We start from the raw sequence: 23,318 nt of genomic DNA on the forward strand, positions 1-23,318 counted from the left end.
TGTTAATAATGACCTGTTCTAGTTAGCGTTAATAATGACCTGTTAATAATGACCTGTTCTAGTTAGCGTTAATAATGACCTGTTAATAATGACCTGTTCTAGTTGGGGTTAATAATGACCTGTTAATAATGACCTGTTAATAATGACCTGTTCTAGTTGGGGTTAATAATGACCTGTTAATAATGACCTGTTCTAGTTGGGGTTAATAATGACCTGTTCTAGTTGGGGTTAATAATGACCTGTTAATAATGACCTGTTCTAGTTGGGGTTAATAATGACCTGTTCTAGTTGGGGTTAATAATGACCTGTTAATAATGACCTGTTCTAGTTGGGGTTAATAATGACCTGTTAATAATGACCTGTTAATAATGACCTGTTCTAGTTGGGGTTAATAATGACCTGTTAATAATGACCTGTTAATAATGACCTGTTCTAGTTAGGGTTAATAATGACCTGTTCTAGTTGGGGTTAATAATGACCTTTTAATAATGACCTGTTAATAATGACCTGTTCTAGTTAGGGTTAATAATGACCTGTTCTAGTTGGGGTTAATAATGACCTGTTAATAATGACCTGTTAATAATGACCTGTTCTAGTTGTGGTTAATAATGACCTGTTAATAATGACTTGTTCTAGTTGGGGTTAATAATGACCTGTTCTAGTTGGGGTTAATAATGACCTGTTAATAATGACCTGTTCTAGTTGGGGTTAATAATGACCTGTTAATAATGACCTGTTAATAATGACCTGTTCTAGTTGGGGTTAATAATGACCTGTTAATAATGACCTGTTAATAATGACCTGTTCTAGTTAGGGTTAATAATGACCTGTTCTAGTTGGGGTTAATAATGACCTGTTAATAATGACCTGTTAATAATGACCTGTTCTAGTTGGGGTTAATAATGACCTTTTAATAATGACCTGTTAATAATGACCTGTTAATAATGACCTGTTAATAATGACCTGTTCTAGTTGGGGTTAATAATGACCTGTTAATAATGACCTGTTCTAGTTGGGGTTAATAATGACCTGTTCTAGTTAGGGTTAATAATGACCTGTTAATAATGACCTGTTAATAATGACCTGTTCTAGTTAGGGTTAATAATGACCTGTTCTAGTTGGGGTTAATAATGACCTGTTAATAATGACCTGTTCTAGTTGGGGTTAATAATGACCTGTTAATAATGACCTGTTCTAGTTGGGGTTAATAATGACCTGTTCTAGTTAGGGTTAATAATGACCTGTTAATAATGACCTGTTAATAATGACCTGTTCTAGTTAGGGTTAATAATGACCTGTTCTAGATGGGGTTAATAATGACCTGTTAATAATGACCTGTTAATAATGACCTGTTCTAGTTAGGGTTAATAATGACCTGTTCTAGTTGGGGTTAATAATGACCTGTTAATAATGACCTGTTAATAATGACCTGTTCTAGTTGGGGTTAATAATGACCTGTTCTAGTTGGGGTTAATAATGACCTGTTCTAGTTGGGGTTAATAATGACCTGTTAATAATGACCTGTTCTAGTTAGGTTTAATAATGACCTGTTAATAATGACCTGTTCTAGTTGGGGTTAATAATGACCTGTTAATAATGACCTGTTCTAGTTGGGGTTAATAATGACCTGTTAATAATGACCTGTTCTAGTTGGGGTTAATAATGACCTGTTAATAATGACCTGTTAATAATGACCTGTTAATAATGACCTGTTCTAGTTGGGGTTAATAATGACCTGTTAATAATGACCTGTTCTAGTTGGGGTTAATAATGACCTGTTCTAGTTAGGGTTAATAATGACCTGTTCTAGTTAGGGTTAATAATGACCTGTTAATAATGACCTGTTCTAGTTAGGGTTAATAATGACCTGTTCTAGTTAGGGTTAATAATGTTAATAATGACCTGTTAATAATGACCTGTACTAGTTGGGGTTAATAATGACCTGTTCTAGTTGGGGTTAATAATGACCTGTTAATAATGACCTGTTAATAATGACCTGTTCTAGTTGGGGTTAATAATGACCTGTTAATAATGACCTGTTAATAATGACCTGTTCTAGTTGGAGTTAATAATTATTTATTCTGTTTTAGATGAAGCTGGAGGCCCGCAGGAAAGCAGAGGAGGAGAGGAGGAGGAGAGAGGAGGTGAGTGGAGGAGAGGAGGAGGAAAGAGGAGGTGAGTGGAGGAGAGGAGGAGAGGAGGAGGTGAGTGGAGGAGAGGAGGAGAGGAGGAGGAAATAAAGGGAGGAGAATATAATATGAGGAAAGGAGAGGGGAGGAGGAGGGAGGTGGTGAGAAGAGTAGAGGAGGAAGAGGGAGAGGTTGGAGATGGTGAGGAGGAAGAGGGAGAGGTTGGAGACGGTGAGGAGGAAGAGGGAGAGGTTAGAGATGGTGAGAAGAGTAGAAGAGGAAGAGGTTGGAGATGGTGAGGAGGAAGAGGGAGATGGTGTAAGGAGGAGGGAGAGGGAGAGGTTGGAGATGGTGAGGAGGAAGAGGGAGATGGTGAATATAGGAGAGGAGAGGAGGAGGAAGAGGGAGACGGTGTGAGGAGGAGGGTGAGTAGAGGAGGAGGAAGAGGGAGATGGGGAATAGAGGTTAGGAGAGGAGAAAGAGGAGGAAGATGGTTAATAGTTGTCTTTGCATCTCTTATATCTTGCTGTGTGTGTGTGTGTGTGTGTGTGTGTGTGTGTGTGTGTGTGTGTGTGTGTGTGTGTGTGTGTGTGTGTGTGTGTGTGTGTGTAGGAGCTGACGAAGAGAGAGGTGGTTAACGTCACACACCTGGTGATCCCTGCCGAGCTGGGCTCTTTACTGCAGGCTGCAGCAGGTTGGTGTGTGAGCTCCATGCTGACTCTCTCTGGTCCCTCACGTCTCTCTGTCTAGCTCTGGTCCATCTCCGCACGTCTCTCTGTCTAGCTCTGGTCCATCTCCTCACATCTCTATGTCTAGCTCTGGTCCATCTCCTCACATCTCTCGGTCTCGCTCTGGTCCATCTCCGCACGTCTCTCTGTCTAGCTCTGGTCCATCTCCTCACATCTCTATGTCTAGCTCTGGTCCATCTCCCGACATCTCTCTGTGTGTCTAGGTGGCAGAGAGCTCCATTATGAGTGTCTAGCTCTGGTCCATCTCCCGACATCTCTCTGTGTGTCTAGGTGGCAGAGAGCTCCATTCTGAGTGTCTAGCTCTGGTCCATCTCCTCACGTCTCTCTGTGTGTCTAGGTGGCAGAGAGCTCCACTCTGAGTGTCTAGCTCTGGTCCAGGCACCACACATCCAGGAGGAGAACCAGCTGACTCTGCCGCTGGACATCAACAACTACCCCTTCAGCCGCTACGCACAACTCTACTTCAGGGTAACACACCCCTCATTCAATTCAATTATCCCTGTCTGTAACACACCCCTCATTCAATTCAATTATCCCTGTCTGTAACACACCCCTCATTCAATTCAATTATCTCTGTCTGTACACACCACTCATTCAATTCAATTATCTCTATCTGTACACACCACTCATTCAATTCAATTCTCTCTCCCTGTACATTCGATTTCATTCAATTCAATTCTCTCTATCTGTACACATCAAATCAAATCAAATCAAGTTTATTTTATATAGCCCTTCGTACATCAGCTAATATCTCGAAGTGCTGTACAGACACCCAGCCTAAAACCCCAAACAGCAAGCAATGCAGGTGTAGAAGCACGGTGGCTAGGAAAAACTCCCTAGAAAGGCCAAAACCTAGGAAGAACCCTAGAGAGGAACCAGGCTATGAGGGGTGGCCAGTCCTCTTCTGGCTGTGCTGGGTGGAGATTATAACAGAACTATGCCAAGATGTTCAAAATGTTCATAAGTGACAAGCATGGTCAAATAATAATCATGAATAATTTTCAGTTGGCTTTTCATAGCCGATCATCAAGAGTTGAAAATAGCAGGTCCGGGACAGGTGGCGGTTCCATAACCGCAGGCAGAACAGCTGAAACTGGAATAGCAGCAAGGCCAGGTGGACTGGGGACAGCAAGGAGCCATCACGCCCGGCAGCCCCGACGCACGGTCCCAGGGCTCAGGTCCTCCGAGAGAGAGAAAGAGAGAGAGAAGGAGAGAATTAGAGAGAGCCAAGATTTTCAAAATGTTCATAAATGACAAGCATGGTCAAATAATAATCAGGAATAAAAGTCAGTTGGCTTTTCATAGCCAATCATTAAGAGTTGAACAGGTAGGGGTTCCATAACAGCAGGCAGAACAGTTGAAACTGGAACAGCAGCAAGGCCAGGTGGACTGGGGACAGCAAGGAGTCATCATGCCCGGTTTGCCGTGACGTATGGTCCTAGGGCTCAGGTTCTCCGAGAGAGAGAAAGAAAGAGAGAACGAGAGAATTAGAGAGAGCATACTTAAATTCACACAGGACACTGGATAAGATAGGAGAAGTACTCCAGGTATAACCAACTGACCCTAGCCCCTTGACACATAAACTACTGCAGCATAAATACTGGAGGCTGAGACAGGAGGGGTCAGGAGACACTGTGGCCCCATCCGATGATACCCCCGGACAGGGCCAAACAGGAAGGATATAACCCCACCCACTCTGCCAAAGCACAGCCCCCACACCACTAGAGGGATATCTTCAACCACCAACTTACAATCCTGAGACAAGGCCGAGTATAGCCCACAAAGATCTCCACCACAGCACAAACCAAGGGGGGGCGCCAACCCAGACAGGAAGATCACGTCAGTAACTCAACCCACTCAAGTGACGCACCCCTCCTAGGGACGGCATGAAAGAGCACCAGTAAGCCAGTGACTCAGCCCCTGTAATAGGGTTAGGGGCAGAGAATCCCAGTGGAGAGAGGGGAACCGGCCAGGCAGAGACAGCAAGGGCGGTTCGTTGCTCCAGAGCCTTTCCGTTCACCTTCACACTCCTGGGCCAGACTACACTCAATCATATGACCTACTGAAGAGATAAGTCTTCAGTAAAGACTTAAAGGTTGAGACCGAGTCTGCGTCTCTCACATGGGTAGGCAGACTATTCCATAAAAATGGAGATCTATAGGAGAAAGCCCTGCCTCCCGCTGTTTGCTTAGAAATTCTAGGGACAATTAGGAGGCCTGCGTCTTGTGACCGTAGCGTACGTGTAGGTATATACGGCAGGACCAACTCGGAAAGATAGGTAGGAGCAAGCCCATGTAACGCTTTATAGGTTAACAGTAAAACCTTGAAATCAGCCCTTGCCTTAACAGGAAGCCAGTGTAGGGAGGCTAGCACTGGAGTAATATGATCAAATTTCTTGGTTCTAGTCAGGATTCTAGCAGCCGTATTTAGCACTAACTGAAGTTTATTTAGTGCTTTATCCGGGAAGCCGGAAAGTAGAGCATTGCAGTAGTCTAACCTAGAAGTAACAAATGCATGGATTAATTTTTCTGCATCATTTTTGGACAGAAAATTTCTGATTTTTGCAATGTTACGTAGATGGAAAAAAGCTGTCCTTGAAACAGTCTTGATATGTTCGTCAAAAGAGAGATCAGGGTCAAGAGTAACGCCGAGGTCCTTCACAGTTTTATTTGAGACGACTTTACAACCATCAAGATTAATTGTCAGATTCAACAGAAGATCTCTTTGTTTCTTTGGACCTAGAACAAGCATCTCTGTTTTGTCCGAGTTTAAAAGTAGAAAGTTTGCAGCCATCCACTTCCTTATGTCTGAAACACAGGCTTCTAGCGAGGGAAATTTGGGGCTTCACCATGTTTCATTGAAATGTACAGCTGTGTGTCATCCGCATAGCAGTGAAAGTTAACACACCACTCATTCAATTCAATTCTCTCTATCTGTACATTCTATTTCATTCAATTAAATTCTCTCTCCCTGTACCCTCTATTTCATTCAATTCAAATTCCAGGTCTATCTTTCTATTCAGAGTCAATTCAATTCCTTTTCAATTCCAAGAATTCAATTCCCAATTCAATATTATCCCCAACATTTCCACAAATTAAATTATCTCAGGCTTTCAGTCATGTCTGAGGGTACAACCGACAGGTTGCAAGTTCAAATCCCCAAACTGACAAGGTACAAATCTGTCGTTCAGCCCCTTCATTAACTGGGAAATGTTAAAATACTAAATTCTAATTTAATTCCAAAGATGAAATGTTTTACAATTTAAAATTAAAATCCAATTCAGAAAGTCCAAACAATCTAATTCTAATTACATTCCAAAACTTGAAGATGATTAAAATTCTAATTTAATTCCACATAAATTCTCCTCTTCATGAGTGAATTCAAGAATTGAATTGGAATTTCAAATGAGACTGGAATTGACACCAACCCTGACATACAGATTTATAATCTCCAGGGTCTAACCCCTGACCCCTGACCCTCTCTCTGTTAGGAGCCGATGTTTGGGATGCTAACGGTTCCCTTGGAGAAGACCTTGACGTGTACGGATGAGGACCTCCGACAGGAAGCTCTGGAGCTGTTCGTTATGGTGAGTCCTGTTCGTTATGGTGAGTCCTGTTCATTATGGTGAGTCCTGTTCATTATGGTGAGTCCTGTTCATTATGGTGAGTCCTGTTCATTATGGTGAGTCCTGTTCATTATGGTGAGTCCTGTTCATTATGGTGACTCGTGAGTCCTGTTCATTATGGTGAGTCCTGTTCATTATGGTGACTCCTGTTCATTATGGTGAGTCCTGTTCATTATGGTGAGTCCTGTTCATTATGGTGAGTCCTGTTCATTATGGTGAGTCCTGTACATTATGGTGAGTCCTGTTCATTATGGTGAGTCCTGCTCATTATGGTGAGTCCTGTTCATTATGGTGAGTCCTGTTCATTATGGTGAGTCCTGTTCATTATGGTGAGTCCTGTTCATTATGGTGAGTCCTGTTCATTATGGTGACTCCTGTTCATTATGGTGACTCCTGTTCATTATGGTGACTACTGTTCATTATGGTGACTCCTGTTCATTATGGTGACTACTGTTCATTATGGTGACTCCTGTTCATTATGGTGACTACTGTTCATTATGGTGAGTCCTGTTCATTATGGTGACTCCTGTTCATTATGGTGAGTCCTGTTCATTATGGTGAGTCCTGTTCATTATGGTGACTACTGTTCATTATGGTGAGTCCTGTTCATTATGGTGAGTCCTGTTCATTATGGTGACTCCTGTTCATTATGGTGAGTCCTGTTCATTATGGTGAGTCCTGTTCATTATGGTGAGTCCTGTTCATTATGGTGAGTCCTGTTCATTATGGTGAGTCCTGTTCATTATGGTGAGTCCTGTTCATTATGGTGAGTCCTGTTCTGAACGTCTCTAAAACAAAGGTCATGTGTTTTGGTAAGAAGAATGCCCCTCTCCCCACCGGTGTGATTACTACCTCTGAGGGTTTAGAGCTTGAGGTAGTCACCTCATACAAGTACTTGGGCGTGTGGCTAGACGGTACACTGTCCTTCTCTCAGCACATATCAAAGCTGCAGGCTAAAGTTAAATCTAGACTTGGTTTCCTCTATCGTAATCGCTCCTCTTTCACCCAAACTAACCCTGGTTGTCATGTTGTGTTGCTACCATGTTGTTGTCATGTTGTGTTGCTACCATGTTGTGTTGCTACCATGTTGAGTTGCTACCATGTTGTGTTTCTACCATGTTGTGTTTCTACCATGTTGTGTTGCTACCATGTTGTGTTGCTACCATGTTGTGTTGTCATGTTGTGTTGCTACCATGTTGTGTTGCTACCATGCTGTGTTGCTACCATGTTGTGTTGTCATGTTGTGTTGCTACCATGTTGTGTTGTCATGTTGTGTTTCTACCATGTTGTGTTGCTACCATGTTGTGTTGCTACCATGTTGTGTTGCTACCATGCTGTGTTGCTACCATGTTGTGTTGTCATGTTGTGTTTCTACCATGTTGTGTTGCTACCATGTTGTGTTGCTACCATGTTGTGTTGCTACCATGTTGTGTTTCTACCATGTTGTGATGCTACCATGTTGTTGTCATGTTGTGTTGCTATCATGTTGTGTTTCTACCATGTTGTGTTGCTACCATGTTGTGTTGCTACCATGTTGTGTTTCTACCATGTTGTTGTCATGTTGTGCTGCTACCATGTTGTGTTTCTACCATGTTGTTGTCATGTTGTGTTCCTACCATGTTGTGTTGCTACCATGTTGTGTTGCTACCATGCTGTGTTGCTACCATGCGGTGTTGCTACCATGTTGTGTTGTCATGTTGTGTTGCTACCATGCTGTGTTGCTACCATGTTGTGTTGCTACCATGTTGTGTTGCTACCATGCTGTGTTGCTACCATGCTGTGTTGCTACCATGCTGTGTTGCTACCATGCTGTGTTGCTACCATGTTGTGTTGCTACCATGCTGTGTTGCTGCCTTGCTATGTTGTTGTCTTAGGTCTCTCTTTATGTAATGTTGTCTCTTGTCGTGATGTGTGTTTTGTCCTATATTTTTTAAATAATCCCAGGCCCCCGTCCCTGCAGGAGGCCTTTCGGTAGGCCGTCATTGTAAATAAGAATTTGTTCTTAACTGACTTAAGTGTTAGGGTTGTGTCTATCTGTGTTCTAGGTGTTTAAGTGTTAGGGTTGTGTCTATCTGTGTTCTAGGTGTTTAAGTGTGAGGGTTGTGTCTATCTGTGTTCTAGGTGTTTAAGTGTGAGGGTTGTGTCTATCTGTGTTCTAGGTGTTTAAGTGTGAGGGTTGTGTCTATCTGTGTTCTAGGTGTTTAAGTGTGAGGGTTGTGTCTATCTGTGTTCTAGGTGTTTAAGTGTGAGGGTTGTGTCTATCTGTGTTCTAGGTGTTTAAGTGTGAGGGTTGTGTCTATCTGTGTTCTAGGTGTTTAAGTGTGAGGGTTGTGTCTATCTGTGTTCTAGGTGTTTAAGTGTGAGGGTTGTGTCTCTCTGTGTTCTAGGTGTTTAAGTGTGAGGGTTGTGTCTATCTGTGTTCTAGGTGTTTAAGTGTGAGGGTTGTGTCTATCTGTGTTCTAGGTGTTTAAGTGTTAGGGTTGTGTCAATCTGTGTTCTAGGTGTTTAAGTGTAAGGGTTGTGTCTATCTGTGTTCTAGGTGTTAAGGGATGTGGTTCTATGTTCTAGATCCTGAGGTTCATGGGCGACCCCCACCTGAATGGGGCTCAGGAGAACCTGTTTGGGAACTACATAATCCAGAGAGGACTGGCCAATCAGGGCCTGCGAGACGAGATCCTGGCTCAGCTGGCCAACCAGGTGTGGCGGAACCCTAACCATGACAACGCAGAGAGAGGCTGGCTGCTGTTGCTGGGGTGTGTCTGCTGCTTCCCCCCCTCCGCCAGGCTGCACACACACCTGCTGAAGTAAGAACACACACACACACACACACACACACACACACACACACACACACACACACACACACACACACACACACACACACACACACACACACACACACACACACACACACACACACACACACACACACACACACACACACACACACCTGCTGAAGTAAGAACACACACACACACACACACACACACACACACACACCTACTGAAATAAGAACACACACACACACACACACACACACACACACACACACACACACACACACACACACACACACACACACACACACACACACACACACACACACACACCTGCTGAAGTAAGAACACACACACAGACCATGGTCCTACCCGCTCACACCTGTCTCCTCCTAGGTTTGTGTCTGACCACGCCCCTGCTGGTTGCCGGGCGCTGCTGCAGCACCGGCTGATCCAGGCCAATCAGAAGTCCCGGCTGGTATCAGGCTCCGCCCCTGAGACAGCACGCACCTATCCACTGGCTCTGTTGGAGTGGACAGCCAATAGGAAGAGGGCTAACATGGTGCTGCAGGTGACCTGCTTCGACGGTGAGCTGCGCTTTCTGATGACATCACAGGGCTGTCTACTAACTGACTACTAACTAACAGACACAGAAACACAGGAGGATCAACTGCTTGACTCCATAACTATCCTCCTCTCTCTCTCTCTCTCTCCCTCTAGGAGAATCGTTCCTGTGTCCTGTCCAATCCTGGACGAGTGGAGAAGACCTGGCTGGAGACATCCTACGACACAGGTATCCTATCCTACCATCCTACGACACAGGTATCCTATCCTACCATCCTACTACACAAGTATCCTATCCTACCATCCTACTACACAGGTATCCTATCCTACCATCCTACGACACAGGTATCCTATCCTACCATCCTACTACACAGGTATCCTATCCTACCATCCTACTACACAGGTATCCTATCCTACCATCCTACGACACAGGTATCCTATCCTACTATCCTACTATACAGGTATCCTATCCTACCATCCTACTACACTGGTATCCTATCCTACCATCCTACTACACAGGTATCCTATCATACCATCCTACTACACAGGTATCCTATCCTACTATCCTACTACACAGGTATCCTATCCTACCATCCTACTACACAGGTATCCTATCCTACCATCCTACTACACAGGTATCCTATCCTACCATCCTACTACACAGGTATCCTATCCTACTACACAGGTATCCTATATCCTACCATCCTACTACACAGGTATCCTATCCTACCATCCTACTACACAGGTATCCTATCCTACCATCCTACGACACAGGTATCCTATCCTACCATCCTACTACACAGGTATCCTATCCTACTATCCTACTATACAGGTATCCTATCCTACCATCCTACTACACAGGTATCCTATCCTACCATCCTACTACACGGGTATCCTATCCTACCATCCTACTACACAGGTATCCTATCCTACCATCCTACTACACAGGTATCCTATCCTACTACACAGGTATCCATATCCTACCATCCTACGACACAGGTATCCTATCCTACCATCCTACTACACAGGTATCCTATCCTACCATCCTACTACACAGGTATCCTATCCTACTACACAGGTATCCTATCCTACCATCCTACTACACAGGTATCCTATCCTACCATCCTACTACACAGGTATCCTATCCTACTACACAGGTATCCTATATCCTACCATCCTACTACACAGGTATCCTATCCTACCATCCTACTACACAGGTATCCTTTCATACCATCCTACTACACAGGTATCCTATCCTACCATCCTACTACACAGGTATCCTATCCTACCACCCTACTACACAGGAATCCTATCCTACCATCCTACTACACAGGTATCCTATCCTACCATCCTACTACACAGGAATCCTATCCTACCATCCTACTACACAGGTATCCTATCCTACCATCCTACTACACAGGAATCCTATCCTACCATCCTACTACACAGGTATCCTATCCTACCATCCTACTACACAGGTATCCTATCCTACTACACAGGTATCCTATCCTACCATCCTACTACACAGGTATCCTATCCTACCATCCTACTACACAGGTATCCTATCCTACCATCCTACTACACAGGAATCCTATCCTACCATCCCACTACACAGGTATCCTATCCTACGACACAGGTATCCTATCCTACCATCCTATTACACAGATATCCTATCCTACCATCCTACTACACAGGTATCCTATCCTACCATCCTACTACACAGGTATCCTATCCTACCATCCTACTACACAGGTATCCTATCCTACCATCCTGCTACACAGGTATCCTATATTCTATACTGTCTGTCTGTGTTCCTGTAGGGGAGTGGGTGATTCGTGGAGGGGGTATTCTATACTGATGAAGGAGCATGGGCAGTGGGCGGAGCTAGCCGGTCATGATTACGTCATGGATCTGGTGGGTATATCACACACACACACCACATACACACATTGAGCTAACTGAGAGTTATCAGGCTAACTGAGAGTTATCAGGCTAACTGAGAGTTATCAGGCTAACAGAGTTATCAGGCTAACTGAGAGTTATCAGGCTAAATGAGAGTTATCAGGCTAACTGAGAGTTATCAGGTTAACTGAGCATTATCAGGCTAACTGAGAGTTATCAGGCTAACTGAGAGTTATCAGGCTAAATGAGAGTTATCAGGCTAACTGAGAGTTATCAGGTTAACTGAGCATTATCAGGCTAACTGAGAGTTATCAGGCTAACAGAGTTATCAGGCTAACTGAGATTTATCAGGCTAAATGAGAGTTATCAGGCTAACTGAGAGTTATCAGGCTAACAGAGTTATCAGGCTAACTGAGAGTTATCAGGCTAACAGAGTTATCAGGCTAACAGAGTTATCAGGCTAACTGAGAGTTATCAGGCTAACAGAGTTATCAGGCTAACAGAGTTATCAGGCTAACTGAGCATTATCAGGCTAACTGAGAGTTATCAGGCTAACAGAGTTATCAGGCTAACTGAGAGTTATCAGGTTAACTGAGAGTTATCAGGCTAACAGAGTTATCAGGCTAACTGAGAGTTATCAGGCTAACTGAGAGTTATCAGGTTAACTGAGAGTTATCAGGCTAACTGAGAGTTATCAGGCTAACTGAGAGTTATCAGGCTAACTGAGAGTTATCAGGCTAACTGAGAGTTATCAGGCTAACTGAGAGTTATCAGGCTAACTGAGAGTTATCAGGTTAACTGAGAGTTATCAGGCTAACTGAGAGTTATCAGGCTAACTGAGAGGTATCAGGCTAACTGAGAGTTATCAGGCTAACTGAGAGTTATCAGGCTAACTGAGAGTTATCAGGCTAACTGAGAGTTATCAGGTTAACTGAGAGTTATCAGGCTAACTGAGCATTATCAGGCTAACTGAGAGTTATCAGGCTAACTGAGAGTTATCAGGTTAACTGAGAGTTATCAGGTTAACTGAGAGTTATCAGGCTAACTGAGAGTTATCAGGCTAACAGAGTTATCAGGCTAACTGAGAGTTATCAGGCTAACAGAGTTATCGGGCTAACTGAGAGTTATCAGGTTAACTGAGAGTTATCAGGCTAACAGAGAGTTATCAGGCTAACTGAGAGTTATCAGGCTAACTGAGAGTTATCGGGCTAACTGAGAGTTATCAGGCTAACTGAGTTATCGGGCTAACTGAGCATTATCGGGCTAACTGAGAGTTATCAGGCTAACTGAGCATTATCAGGCTAACTGAGCATTATCAGGCTAACTGAGAGTTATCAGGCTAAATGAGAGTTATCAGGCTAACTGAGAGTTATCAGGCTAACTGAGTTATCAGGCTAACAGAGTTATCAGGCTAACTGAGATGTATCAGGCTAACAGAGTTATCAGGCTAACAGAGTTATCAGGCTAACAGAGCATTATCAGGCTAACTGAGAGTTATCAGGCTAACAGAGTTATCAGGCTAACTGAGCATTATCAGGCTAACTGAGAGTTATCAGGCTAACTGAGATGTATCAGGTTAACTGACAGTTTTATCAGGTTTTCCACAAATTAAATTGTTTTGGTCTCATACACATATTTAGCAGATGTTATTGCGGGTTAGCGAAATGCTTGTGTTCCCAGCTCCAACGGTGCAGTAGTATCTAACTAAATGCTTGTGTTCCTAGCTCCAACAGCGCAGTAGTATCTAACTAAATGCTTGTGTTTCTAGCTCCAACAGTGCAGTAGTATCTAACTAAATGCTTGTGTTCCTAGCTCCAACAGTGCAGTAGTATCTAACTAAATGCTTGTGTTCCCAGCTCCAACGGTGCAGTAGTATCTAACTAAATGCTTGTGTTCCTAACTCCAACAGTGCAGTAGTATCTAACTAAATGCTGGTGTTCATAGCTCCAACAGTGCAGTAGTATCTAACTAAATGCTGGTGTTCATAGCTCCAACAGTGCAGTAGTATCTAACTAAATGCTTGTGTTCCTAGCTCCAACAGTGCAGTAGTATCTAACTAAATGCTTGTGTTCCTAGCTCAAACAGTGCAGTAATGTCTAACTAAATGCTTGTGTTTCTACCTCCCACAGTGCAGTAGTATCTAACTAAATGCTTGTGTTCCTAGCTCCAACAGTGCAGTAGTATCCAGAAAACGTCTGCCTCTAACTGAATCCTGTTTCAGATATCAGACTTGGAGCTGCCGTCTGACTCTAACTGAATCCTGTTTCAGATATCAGACGTGGAGCTGCCGTCTGACTCTAACTGAATCATGTTTCAGATATCAGACGTGGAGCTGCCGTCTGACTCTAACTGAATCCTGTTTCAGATATCAGACGTGGAGCTGCCGTCTGACTCTAACTGAATCCTGTTTCAGATATCAGACGTGGAGCTGCCGTCTGACTCTAACTGAATCCTGTTTCAGATATCAAACGTGGAGCTGCCGTCTGACTCTAACTGAATCCTGTTTCAGATATCAGACGTGGAGCTGCCGTCTGACTCTAACTGAATCCTGTTTCAGATATCAGACGTGGAGCTGCCGTCTGACTCTAACTGAATCCTGTTTCAGATATCAGACGTGGAGCTGCCGTCTGACTCTAACTGAATCCTGTTTCAGATATCAGACTTGGAGCTGCCGTCTGCCTCTAACTGAATCCTGTTTCAGATATCAGACTTGGAGCTGCCGTCTGCCTCTAACTGAATCCTGTTTCAGATATCAGACGTGGAGCTGCCGTCTGACTCTAACTGAATCCTGTTTCAGATATCAGACTTGGAGCTGCCGTCTGCCTCTAACTGAATCCTGTTTCAGATATCAGACGTGGAGCTGCCGTCTGCCTCTAACTGAATCCTGTTTCAGATATCAGACGTGGAGCTGCCGTCCGACTCTAACTGAATCCTGTTTCAGATATCAGACGTGGAGCTGCCGTCTGCCTCTAACTGAATCCTGTTTCAGATATCAGACGTAGAGCTGCCATCTGACTCTAACTGAATCCTGTTTCAGATATCAGACGTGGAGCTGCCGTCTGACTCTAACTGAATCCTGTTTCAGATATCAGACTTGGAGCTGCCGTCTGACTCTAACTGAATCCTGTTTCAGATATCAGACGTGGAGCTGCCGTCTGACTCTAACTGAATCCTGTTTCAGATATCAGACTTGGAGCTGCCGTCTGACTCTAACTGAATCCTGTTTCAGATATCAGACTTGGAGCTGCCGTCTGACTCTAACTGAATCCTGTTTCAGATATCAGACTTGGAGCTGCCGTCTGACTCTAACTGAATCCTGTTTCAGATATCAGACGTAGAGCTGCCATCTGACTCTAACTGAATCCTGTTTCAGATATCAGACGTGGAGCTGCCGTCTGACTCTAACTGAATCCTGTTTCAGATATCAGACTTGGAGCTGCCGTCTGACTCTAACTGAATCCTGTTTCAGATATCAGACGTGGAGCTGCCGTCTGACTCTAACTGAATCATGTTTCAGATATCAGACGTGGAGCTGCCGTCTGACTCTAACTGAATCCTGTTTCAGATATCAGACGTGGAGCTGCCGTCTGACTCTAACTGAATCCTGTTTCAGATATCAGACGTGGAGCTGCCGTCTGACTCTAACTGAATCCTGTTTCAGATATCAGACGTGGAGCTGCCGTCTGACTCTAACTGAATCCTGTTTCAGATATCAGACGTGGAGCTGCCGTCTGACTCTAACTGAATCCTGTTTCAGATATCAAACGTGGAGCTGCCGTCTGACTCTAACTGAATCCTGTTTCAGATATCAGACGTGGAGCTGCCGTCTGACTCTAACTGAATCCTGTTTCAGATATCAGACGTGGAGCTGCCGTCTGACTCTAACTGAATCCTGTTTCAGATATCAGACGTGGAGCTGCCGTCTGACTCTAACTGAATCCTGTTTCAGATATCAGACTTGGAGCTGCCGTCTGCCTCTAACTGAATCCTGTTTCAGATATCAGACTTGGAGCTGCCGTCTGCCTCTAACTGAATCCTGTTTCAGATATCAGACGTGGAGCTGCCGTCTGACTCTAACTGAATCCTGTTTCAGATATCAGACTTGGAGCTGCCGTCTGCCTCTAACTGAATCCTGTTTCAGATATCAGACGTGGAGCTGCCGTCTGCCTCTAACTGAATCCTGTTTCAGATATCAGACGTGGAGCTGCCGTCCGACTCTAACTGAATCCTGTTTCAGATATCAGACGTGGAGCTGCCGTCTGCCTCTAACTGAATCCTGTTTCAGATATCAGACGTAGAGCTGCCATCTGACTCTAACTGAATCCTGTTTCAGATATCAGACGTGGAGCTGCCGTCTGACTCTAACTGAATCCTGTTTCAGATATCAGACTTGGAGCTGCCGTCTGACTCTAACTGAATCCTGTTTCAGATATCAGACGTGGAGCTGCCGTCTGACTCTAACTGAATCCTGTTTCAGATATCAGACTTGGAGCTGCCGTCTGACTCTAACTGAATCCTGTTTCAGATATCAGACTTGGAGCTGCCGTCTGACTCTAACTGAATCCTGTTTCAGATATCAGACTTGGAGCTGCCGTCTGACTCTAACTGAATCCTGTTTCAGATATCAGACGTAGAGCTGCCATCTGACTCTAACTGAATCCTGTTTCAGATATCAGACGTGGAGCTGCCGTCTGACTCTAACTGAATCCTGTTTCAGATATCAGACTTGGAGCTGCCGTCTGACTCTAACTGAATCCTGTTTCAGATATCAGACGTGGAGCTGCCGTCTGACTCTAACTGAATCCTGTTTCAGATATCAGACGTGGAGCTGCCGTCTGCCTCTAACTGAATCCTGTTTCAGATATCAGACTTGGAGCTGCCATCTGACTCTAACTGAATCCTGTTTCAGATATCAGACGTGGAGCTGCCGTCTGACTCTAACTGAATCCTGTTTCAGATATCAGACTTGGAGCTGCCGTCTGACTCTAACTGAATCCTGTTTCAGATATCAGACGTGGAGCTGCCGTCTGACTCTAACTGAATCCTGTTTCAGATATCAGACTTGGAGCTGCCGTCTGCCTCTAACTGAATCCTGTTTCAGATATCAGACGTGGAGCTGCCGTCTGACTCTAACTGAATCCTGTTTCAGATATCAGACTTGGAGCTGCCGTCTGCCTCTAACTGAATCCTGTTTCAGATATCAGACGTGGAGCTGCCGTCTGCCTCTAACTGAATCCTGTTTCAGATATCAGACGTGGAGCTGCCGTCCGACTCTAACTGAATCCTGTTTCAGATATCAGACGTGGAGCTGCCGTCTGACTCTAACTGAATCCTGTTTCAGATATCAGACGTGGAGCTGCCGTCTGCCTCTAACTGAATCCTGTTTCAGATATCAGACGTAGAGCTGCCATCTGACTCTAACTGAATCCTGTTTCAGATATCAGACGTGGAGCTGCCGTCTGACTCTAACTGAATCCTGTTTCAGATATCAGACTTGGAGCTGCCGTCTGACTCTAACTGAATCCTGTTTCAGATATCAGACGTGGAGCTGCCGTCCGACTCTAACTGAATCCTGTTTCAGATATCAGACTTGGAGCTGCCGTCTGACTCTAACTGAATCCTGTTTCAGATATCAAACGTGGAGCTGCCGTCCGACTCTAACTGAATCCTGTTTCAGATATCAGACTTGGAGCTGCCGTCTGACTCTAACTGAATCCTGTTTCAGATATCAGACTTGGAGCTGCCGTCTGACTCTAACTGAATCCTGTTTCAGATATCAGACGTGGAGCTGCCGTCTGACTCTAACTGAATCGTGTTTCAGATATCAGACGTGGAGCTGCCGTCTGCCTCTAACTGAATCCTGTTTCAGATATCAGACTTGGAGCTGCCATCTGACTCTAACTGAATCCTGTTTCAGATATCAGACGTGGAGCTGCCGTCTGACTCTAACTGAATCCTGTTTCAGATATCAGACTTGGAGCTGCCGTCTGACTCTAACTGAATCCTGTTTCAGATATCAGACGTGGAGCTGCCGTCTGACTCTAACTGAATCCTGTTTCAGATATCAGACGTGGAGCTGCCGTCTGCCTCTAACTGAATCCTGTTTCAGATATCAGACGTGGAGCTGCCGTCTGACTCTAACTGAATCCTGTTTCAGATATCAGACTTGGAGCTGCCGTCTGACTTCCCCAAACAGAAGAGTTACTTCGTCATCTCAGCTGAGGATCCTAATAGAGTTCGAACCAACGCCAGTCTGTGAGTCCAAACACACACCCAGTCTGTGAGTCCAAACACACACCCAGTCTGTGAGTCCAAACACACACCCAGTCTGTGAGTCCAAACACACACCCAGTCTGTGAGTTCAAACACACCCAGTCTGTGAGTCCAAACACACCCCCAGTCTGTGAGTCCAAACACACACACCCAGTCTGTGAGTCCAAACACACACCCAGTCTGTGAGTCCAAACACACACCCAGTCTGTGAGTCCAAACACACCCCCAGTCTGTGAGTCCAAACACACACACCCAGTCTGTGAGTCCAAACACACCCCCAGTCTGTGAGTCCAAACACACCCCCAGTCTGTGAGTCCAAACACACCCCCAGTCTGTGAGTCCAAACACACACCTAGCCTGTGAGTCCAAACACACCCAGTCTAGACCTTCACTGGGGAGCTAACACTGGTCTCAGGGGACGTTACTAATCACCCAGTCCAGACCTTCACTGGGGAGCTAACACTGGTCTCAGGGGACGTTACTAATCACCCAGTCCAGTCCTTCACTGGGGAGCTAACACTGGTCTCAGGGGACGTTACTAATCACCCAGCCTGTGAGTCCTTCACTGGGGAGCTAACACTGGTCCCAGGGGACGTTACTAATCACCCAGCCTGTGAGTCCTTCACTGGGGAGCTAACACTGGTCTCAGGGGATGTTACTAATCACCCAGTCCAGACCTTCACTGGGGAGCTAACACTGGTCTCAGGGGACGTTACTAATCACCCAGTCCAGACCTTCACTGGGGAGCTAACACTGGTCTCAGGGGACGTTACTAATCACCCAGTCCAGTCCTTCACTGGGGAGCTAACACTGGTCTCAGGGGACGTTACTAATCACCCAGTCCAGACCTTCACTGGGGAGCTAACACTGGTCTCAGGGGACGTTACTAATCACCCAGTCCAGTCCTTCACTGGGGAGCTAACACTGGTCTCAGGGGACGTTACTAATCACCCAGCCTGTGAGTCCTTCACTGGGGAGCTAACACTGGTCTCAGGGGACGTTACTAATCACCCAGTCCAGACCTTCACTGGGGAGCTAACACTGGTCTCAGGGGACGTTACTAATCACCCAGCCTGTGAGACCTTCACTGGGGAGCTAACACTGGTCTCAGGGGACGTTACTAATCACCCAGCCTGTGAGACCTTCACTGGGGAGCTAACACTGGTCCCAGGGGACGTTACTAATCACCCAGTCCAGACCTTCACTGGGGAGCTAACACTGGTCTCAGGGGACGTTACTAATCACCCAGTCTAGTCCTTCACTGGGGAGCTAACACTGGTCTCAGGGGACGTTACTAATCACCCAGTCCAGACCTTCACTGGGGAGCTAACACTGGTCCCAGGGGACGTTACTAATCACCCAGCCTGTGAGTCCTTCACTGGGGAGCTAACACTGGTCTCAGGGGACGTTACTAATCACCCAGTCCAGACCTTCACTGGGGAGCTAACACTGGTCTCAGGGGACGTTACTAATCACCCAGTCCAGACCTTCACTGGGGAGCTAACACAGGTCTCAGGGGACGTTACTAATCACCCAGTCTAGACCTTCACTGGGGAGCTAACACTGGTCTCAGGGGACGTTACTAATCACCCAGTCCAGTCCTTCACTGGGGAGCTAACACTGGTCTCAGGGGACGTTACTAATCACCCAGTCTAGACCTTCACTGGGGAGCTAACACTGGTCTCAGGGGACGTTACTAATCACCCAGCCTGTGAGTCCTTCACTGGGGAGCTAACACTGGTCTCAGGGGACGTTACTAATCACCCAGTCCAGACCTTCACTGGGGAGCTAACACAGGTCTCAGGGGACGTTACTAATCACCCAGCCTGTGAGACCTTCACTGGGGAGCTAACACTGGTCCCAGGGGACGTTACTAATCACCCAGTCCAGACCTTCACTGGGGAGCTAACACTGGTCCCAGGGGACGTTACTAATCACCCAGTCCAGACCTTCACTGGGGAGCTAACACTGGTCTCAGGGGACGTTACTAATCACCCAGTCCAGACCTTCACTGGGGAGCTAACACAGGTCTCAGGGGACGTTACTAATCACCCAGTCTAGACCTTCACTGGGGAGCTAACACTGGTCTCAGGGGACGTTACTAATCACCCAGCCTGTGAGTCCTTCACTGGGGAGCTAACACTGGTCTCAGGGGACGTTACTAATCACCCAGTCCAGACCTTCACTGGGGAGCTAACACTGGTCTCAGGGGACGTTACTAATCACCCAGCCCAGACCTTCACTGGGGAGCTAACACTGGTCTCAGGGGACGTTACTAATCACCCAGTCCAGACCTTCACTGGGGAGCTAACACTGGTCTCAGGGGACGTTACTAATCACCCAGCCTGTGAGACCTTCACTGGGGAGCTAACACTGGTCTTTGGGGACGTTACTAATCACCCAGTCTAGACCTTCACTGGGGAGCTAACACTGGTCTCAGGGGACGTTACTAATCACCCAGTCCAGACCTTCACTGGGGAGCTAACACTGGTCTCAGGGGACGTTACTAATCACCCAGTCCAGACCTTCACTGGGGAGCTAACACTGGTCTCAGGGGACGTTACTAATCACCCAGCCTGTGAGACCTTCACTGGGGAGCTAACACTGGTCTCAGGGGACGTTACTAATCACCCAGTCCAGACCTTCACTGGGGAGCTAACACTGGTCTCAGGGGACGTTACTAATCACCCAGTCCAGACCTTCACTGGGGAGCTAACACTGGTCTCAGGGGACGTTACTAATCACCCAGTCTAGACCTTCACTGGGGAGCTAACACTGGTCCCAGGGGACGTTACTAATCACCCAGTCCAGACCTTCACTGGGGAGCTAACACTGGTCTCAGGGGACGTTACTAATCACCCAGCCTGTGAGACCTTCACTGGGGAGCTAACACTGGTCTTTGGGGACGTTACTAATCACCCAGTCTAGACCTTCACTGGGGAGCTAACACTGGTCTCAGGGGACGTTACTAATCACCCAGTCTAGACCTTCACTGGGGAGCTAACACTGGTCCCAGGGGACGTTACTAATCACCCAGTCCAGACCTTCACTGGGGAGCTAACACTGGTCTCAGGGGACGTTACTAATCACCCAGTCCAGACCTTCACTGGGGAGCTAACACTGGTCTTTGGGGACATCACTAATCACCCAGTCTGTTTGTGTGACCAGGACTCTGTTTGGCAGTGGTTTTGACAGTGATGAGGAGCTGCCCTTCCTCAGCACCACCCAACCTGCGTACAGCCTGCCAGACTCTGAAGGATACTCCAGCCACGGTACACACACACACACACACACACACACACACACACACACACACACACACACACACACACACACACACACACACACACACACCAGTATAGTGATATTAACAGTGTCTCCTCTCCAGTGGAGTCGGATGTGTTCAGCGATGGTCAGACTCAGAGAGGGGTGGATCGCTACCTGGACAGCCTCTTCAACCCTGTGTTATCAGACGGCAGCATGGTGAGACACACACAGCCTCTTCACCCCTGTGTTATCAGACGGCAGCATGGTGAGACACACACAGCCTCTTCACCCCTGTGTTATCAGACGGCAGCACGGTGAGACACACACAGCCTCTTCACCCCTGTGTTATCAGACGGCAGCACGGTGAGACACACACAGCCTCTTCACCCCTGTGTTATCAGACGGCAGCATGGTGAGACACACACAGCTGTCTACACAGCCTCTTCACCCCTGTGTTATCAGACGGCAGCATGGTGAGACACACACAGCTGTCTACACAGCCTCTTCAATCCTGGCCTTTCTATTCACAATACGTTCCTATCATTTATGTAGGCCATCTGATTGTGTGTGTGTGTGTGTGTGTGTGTGTGTGTGTGTGTGTGTGTGTGTGTGTGTGTGTGTGTGTGTGTGTGTGTGTGTGTGTGTGTGTGTGTGTGTGTGTGTGTGTGTGTGTGTGTGTGTGTGTGTGTGTGTGTGTGTGTGTGTGTGTGTGTGTGTGTGTGCAGAATGGAGCAGACTACAGCGGGGGGATTAGGTTACTAAACTACCGTATTTCATACAACTGGAGGGCTGCTGGATTCAGACCCAGCTTCCCTCTTCTGCCGTTGGGCCCTGGAGCACAACATAACATAACACAACACAACACATCATAACATAATACATCACATCATAACACATCATAACATAACACAACATAACACATCATAACACAACACATCATAACATAATACATCACATCATAACACATCATAACACAACATAACACAACATAACACATCATAACGTAACACAAAACATGGTAACATAACACATAACATATTACATCATAACCTATAAAGGCATTGAACCCCTGAACCCCTGAACTAGCTCACATTCTCCCAATGTTCGTGTCTGTCTGGGGGATTGGCAGCAGATGGTTGTGTGTCTGTCTGGGGGATTGAGAGCAGAGCAGAAGGTTGTGTGTCTGTCTGGGGGATTGGGAGCAGAAGGTTGTGTGTCTGTCTGGGGGATTGGGAGCAGAAGGTTGTGTGTCTGTCTGGGGGATTGGGAGCAGAAGGTTGTGTGTCTGTCTGGGGGATTGGGAGCAGAAGGTTGTGTGTCTGTCTGGGGGATTGGGAGCAGAAGGTAGTGTGTCTGTCTGGGGGATTGGAAGCAGAGCAGAAGGTAGTGTGTGTGCAGCTCTTAGGGTGTGTATGGTATTACCCAGGGAGGATAGAGTTACAATGACTGGGCCAAAAACGGACCTCCCTCTCTGTCCTTTCCTCTGTCTCTCTCCCTCCGTCCATCAGCCTGTTTTAGTCTCACCACTGTTCTCTGTCCCCGTCTCTCTCAGGACCTGGACAAGCCAGCCAGTATGACAGGCCGGATGAAGGGAGGAGGAGGAATAGGAGGAGGAGAGGAGGAGAGGGGTCAGGCCCCCGTCAGCAGACCATACCCCCCAGGACTACAGCCCGGAGGTCTGTCTGTCTGTCTGTCTGTCTGTCTGTCTGTCTGTCTCAGGCCCCTCTCTCTCTCTGTGTCCCTGTTTAAACCAGGCCTCTCTCTCTCTCTCTGTGTTCCTGTTTAAACCAGGCCTCTCTCTCTCTCTCTCTCTCTGTGTTCCTGTTTAAACCAGGCCTCTCTCTCTCTCTCTGTGTTCCTGTTTAAACCAGGCCTCTCTCTCTCTCTCTCTCTCTCTCTGTTCCTGTTTAAACCAGGCCTCTCTCTCTCTCTCTCTCTCTCTGTTCCTGTTTAAACCAGGCTCTCTCTCTCTCTCTCTCTCTCTCTGTGTCCCTGTTTAAACCAGGCCTCTCTCTCTCTCTCTGTGTTCCTG

General features: G+C 46.3%; 1 protein-coding gene across 1 annotated transcript in view; it reads left to right on the forward strand.

Annotated features, from left to right (window-relative positions):
* myo15aa (myosin XVAa) overlaps window positions 1-23,318 on the forward strand; it is a 229,483-nt gene that overhangs the window by 120,677 nt on the left and 85,488 nt on the right. The window contains exons 25-36 of the mRNA XM_071343551.1: window positions 2,091-2,144; window positions 2,742-2,823; window positions 3,216-3,346; window positions 6,369-6,464; window positions 9,072-9,307; window positions 9,677-9,867; window positions 10,001-10,073; window positions 11,665-11,758; window positions 17,904-18,001; window positions 21,188-21,291; window positions 21,408-21,502; window positions 22,839-22,962. Of these exons, the coding sequence (XP_071199652.1) occupies window positions 2,091-2,144; window positions 2,742-2,823; window positions 3,216-3,346; window positions 6,369-6,464; window positions 9,072-9,307; window positions 9,677-9,867; window positions 10,001-10,073; window positions 11,665-11,758; window positions 17,904-18,001; window positions 21,188-21,291; window positions 21,408-21,502; window positions 22,839-22,962 (1,378 nt within the window). The remainder of the gene's footprint in view (window positions 1-2,090; window positions 2,145-2,741; window positions 2,824-3,215; window positions 3,347-6,368; window positions 6,465-9,071; window positions 9,308-9,676; window positions 9,868-10,000; window positions 10,074-11,664; window positions 11,759-17,903; window positions 18,002-21,187; window positions 21,292-21,407; window positions 21,503-22,838; window positions 22,963-23,318) is intronic.

The sequence above is a fragment of the Salvelinus alpinus genome, chromosome 1, assembly GCF_045679555.1.
Source record: "Salvelinus alpinus chromosome 1, SLU_Salpinus.1, whole genome shotgun sequence".
NCBI lineage: Eukaryota > Metazoa > Chordata > Actinopteri > Salmoniformes > Salmonidae > Salvelinus > Salvelinus alpinus.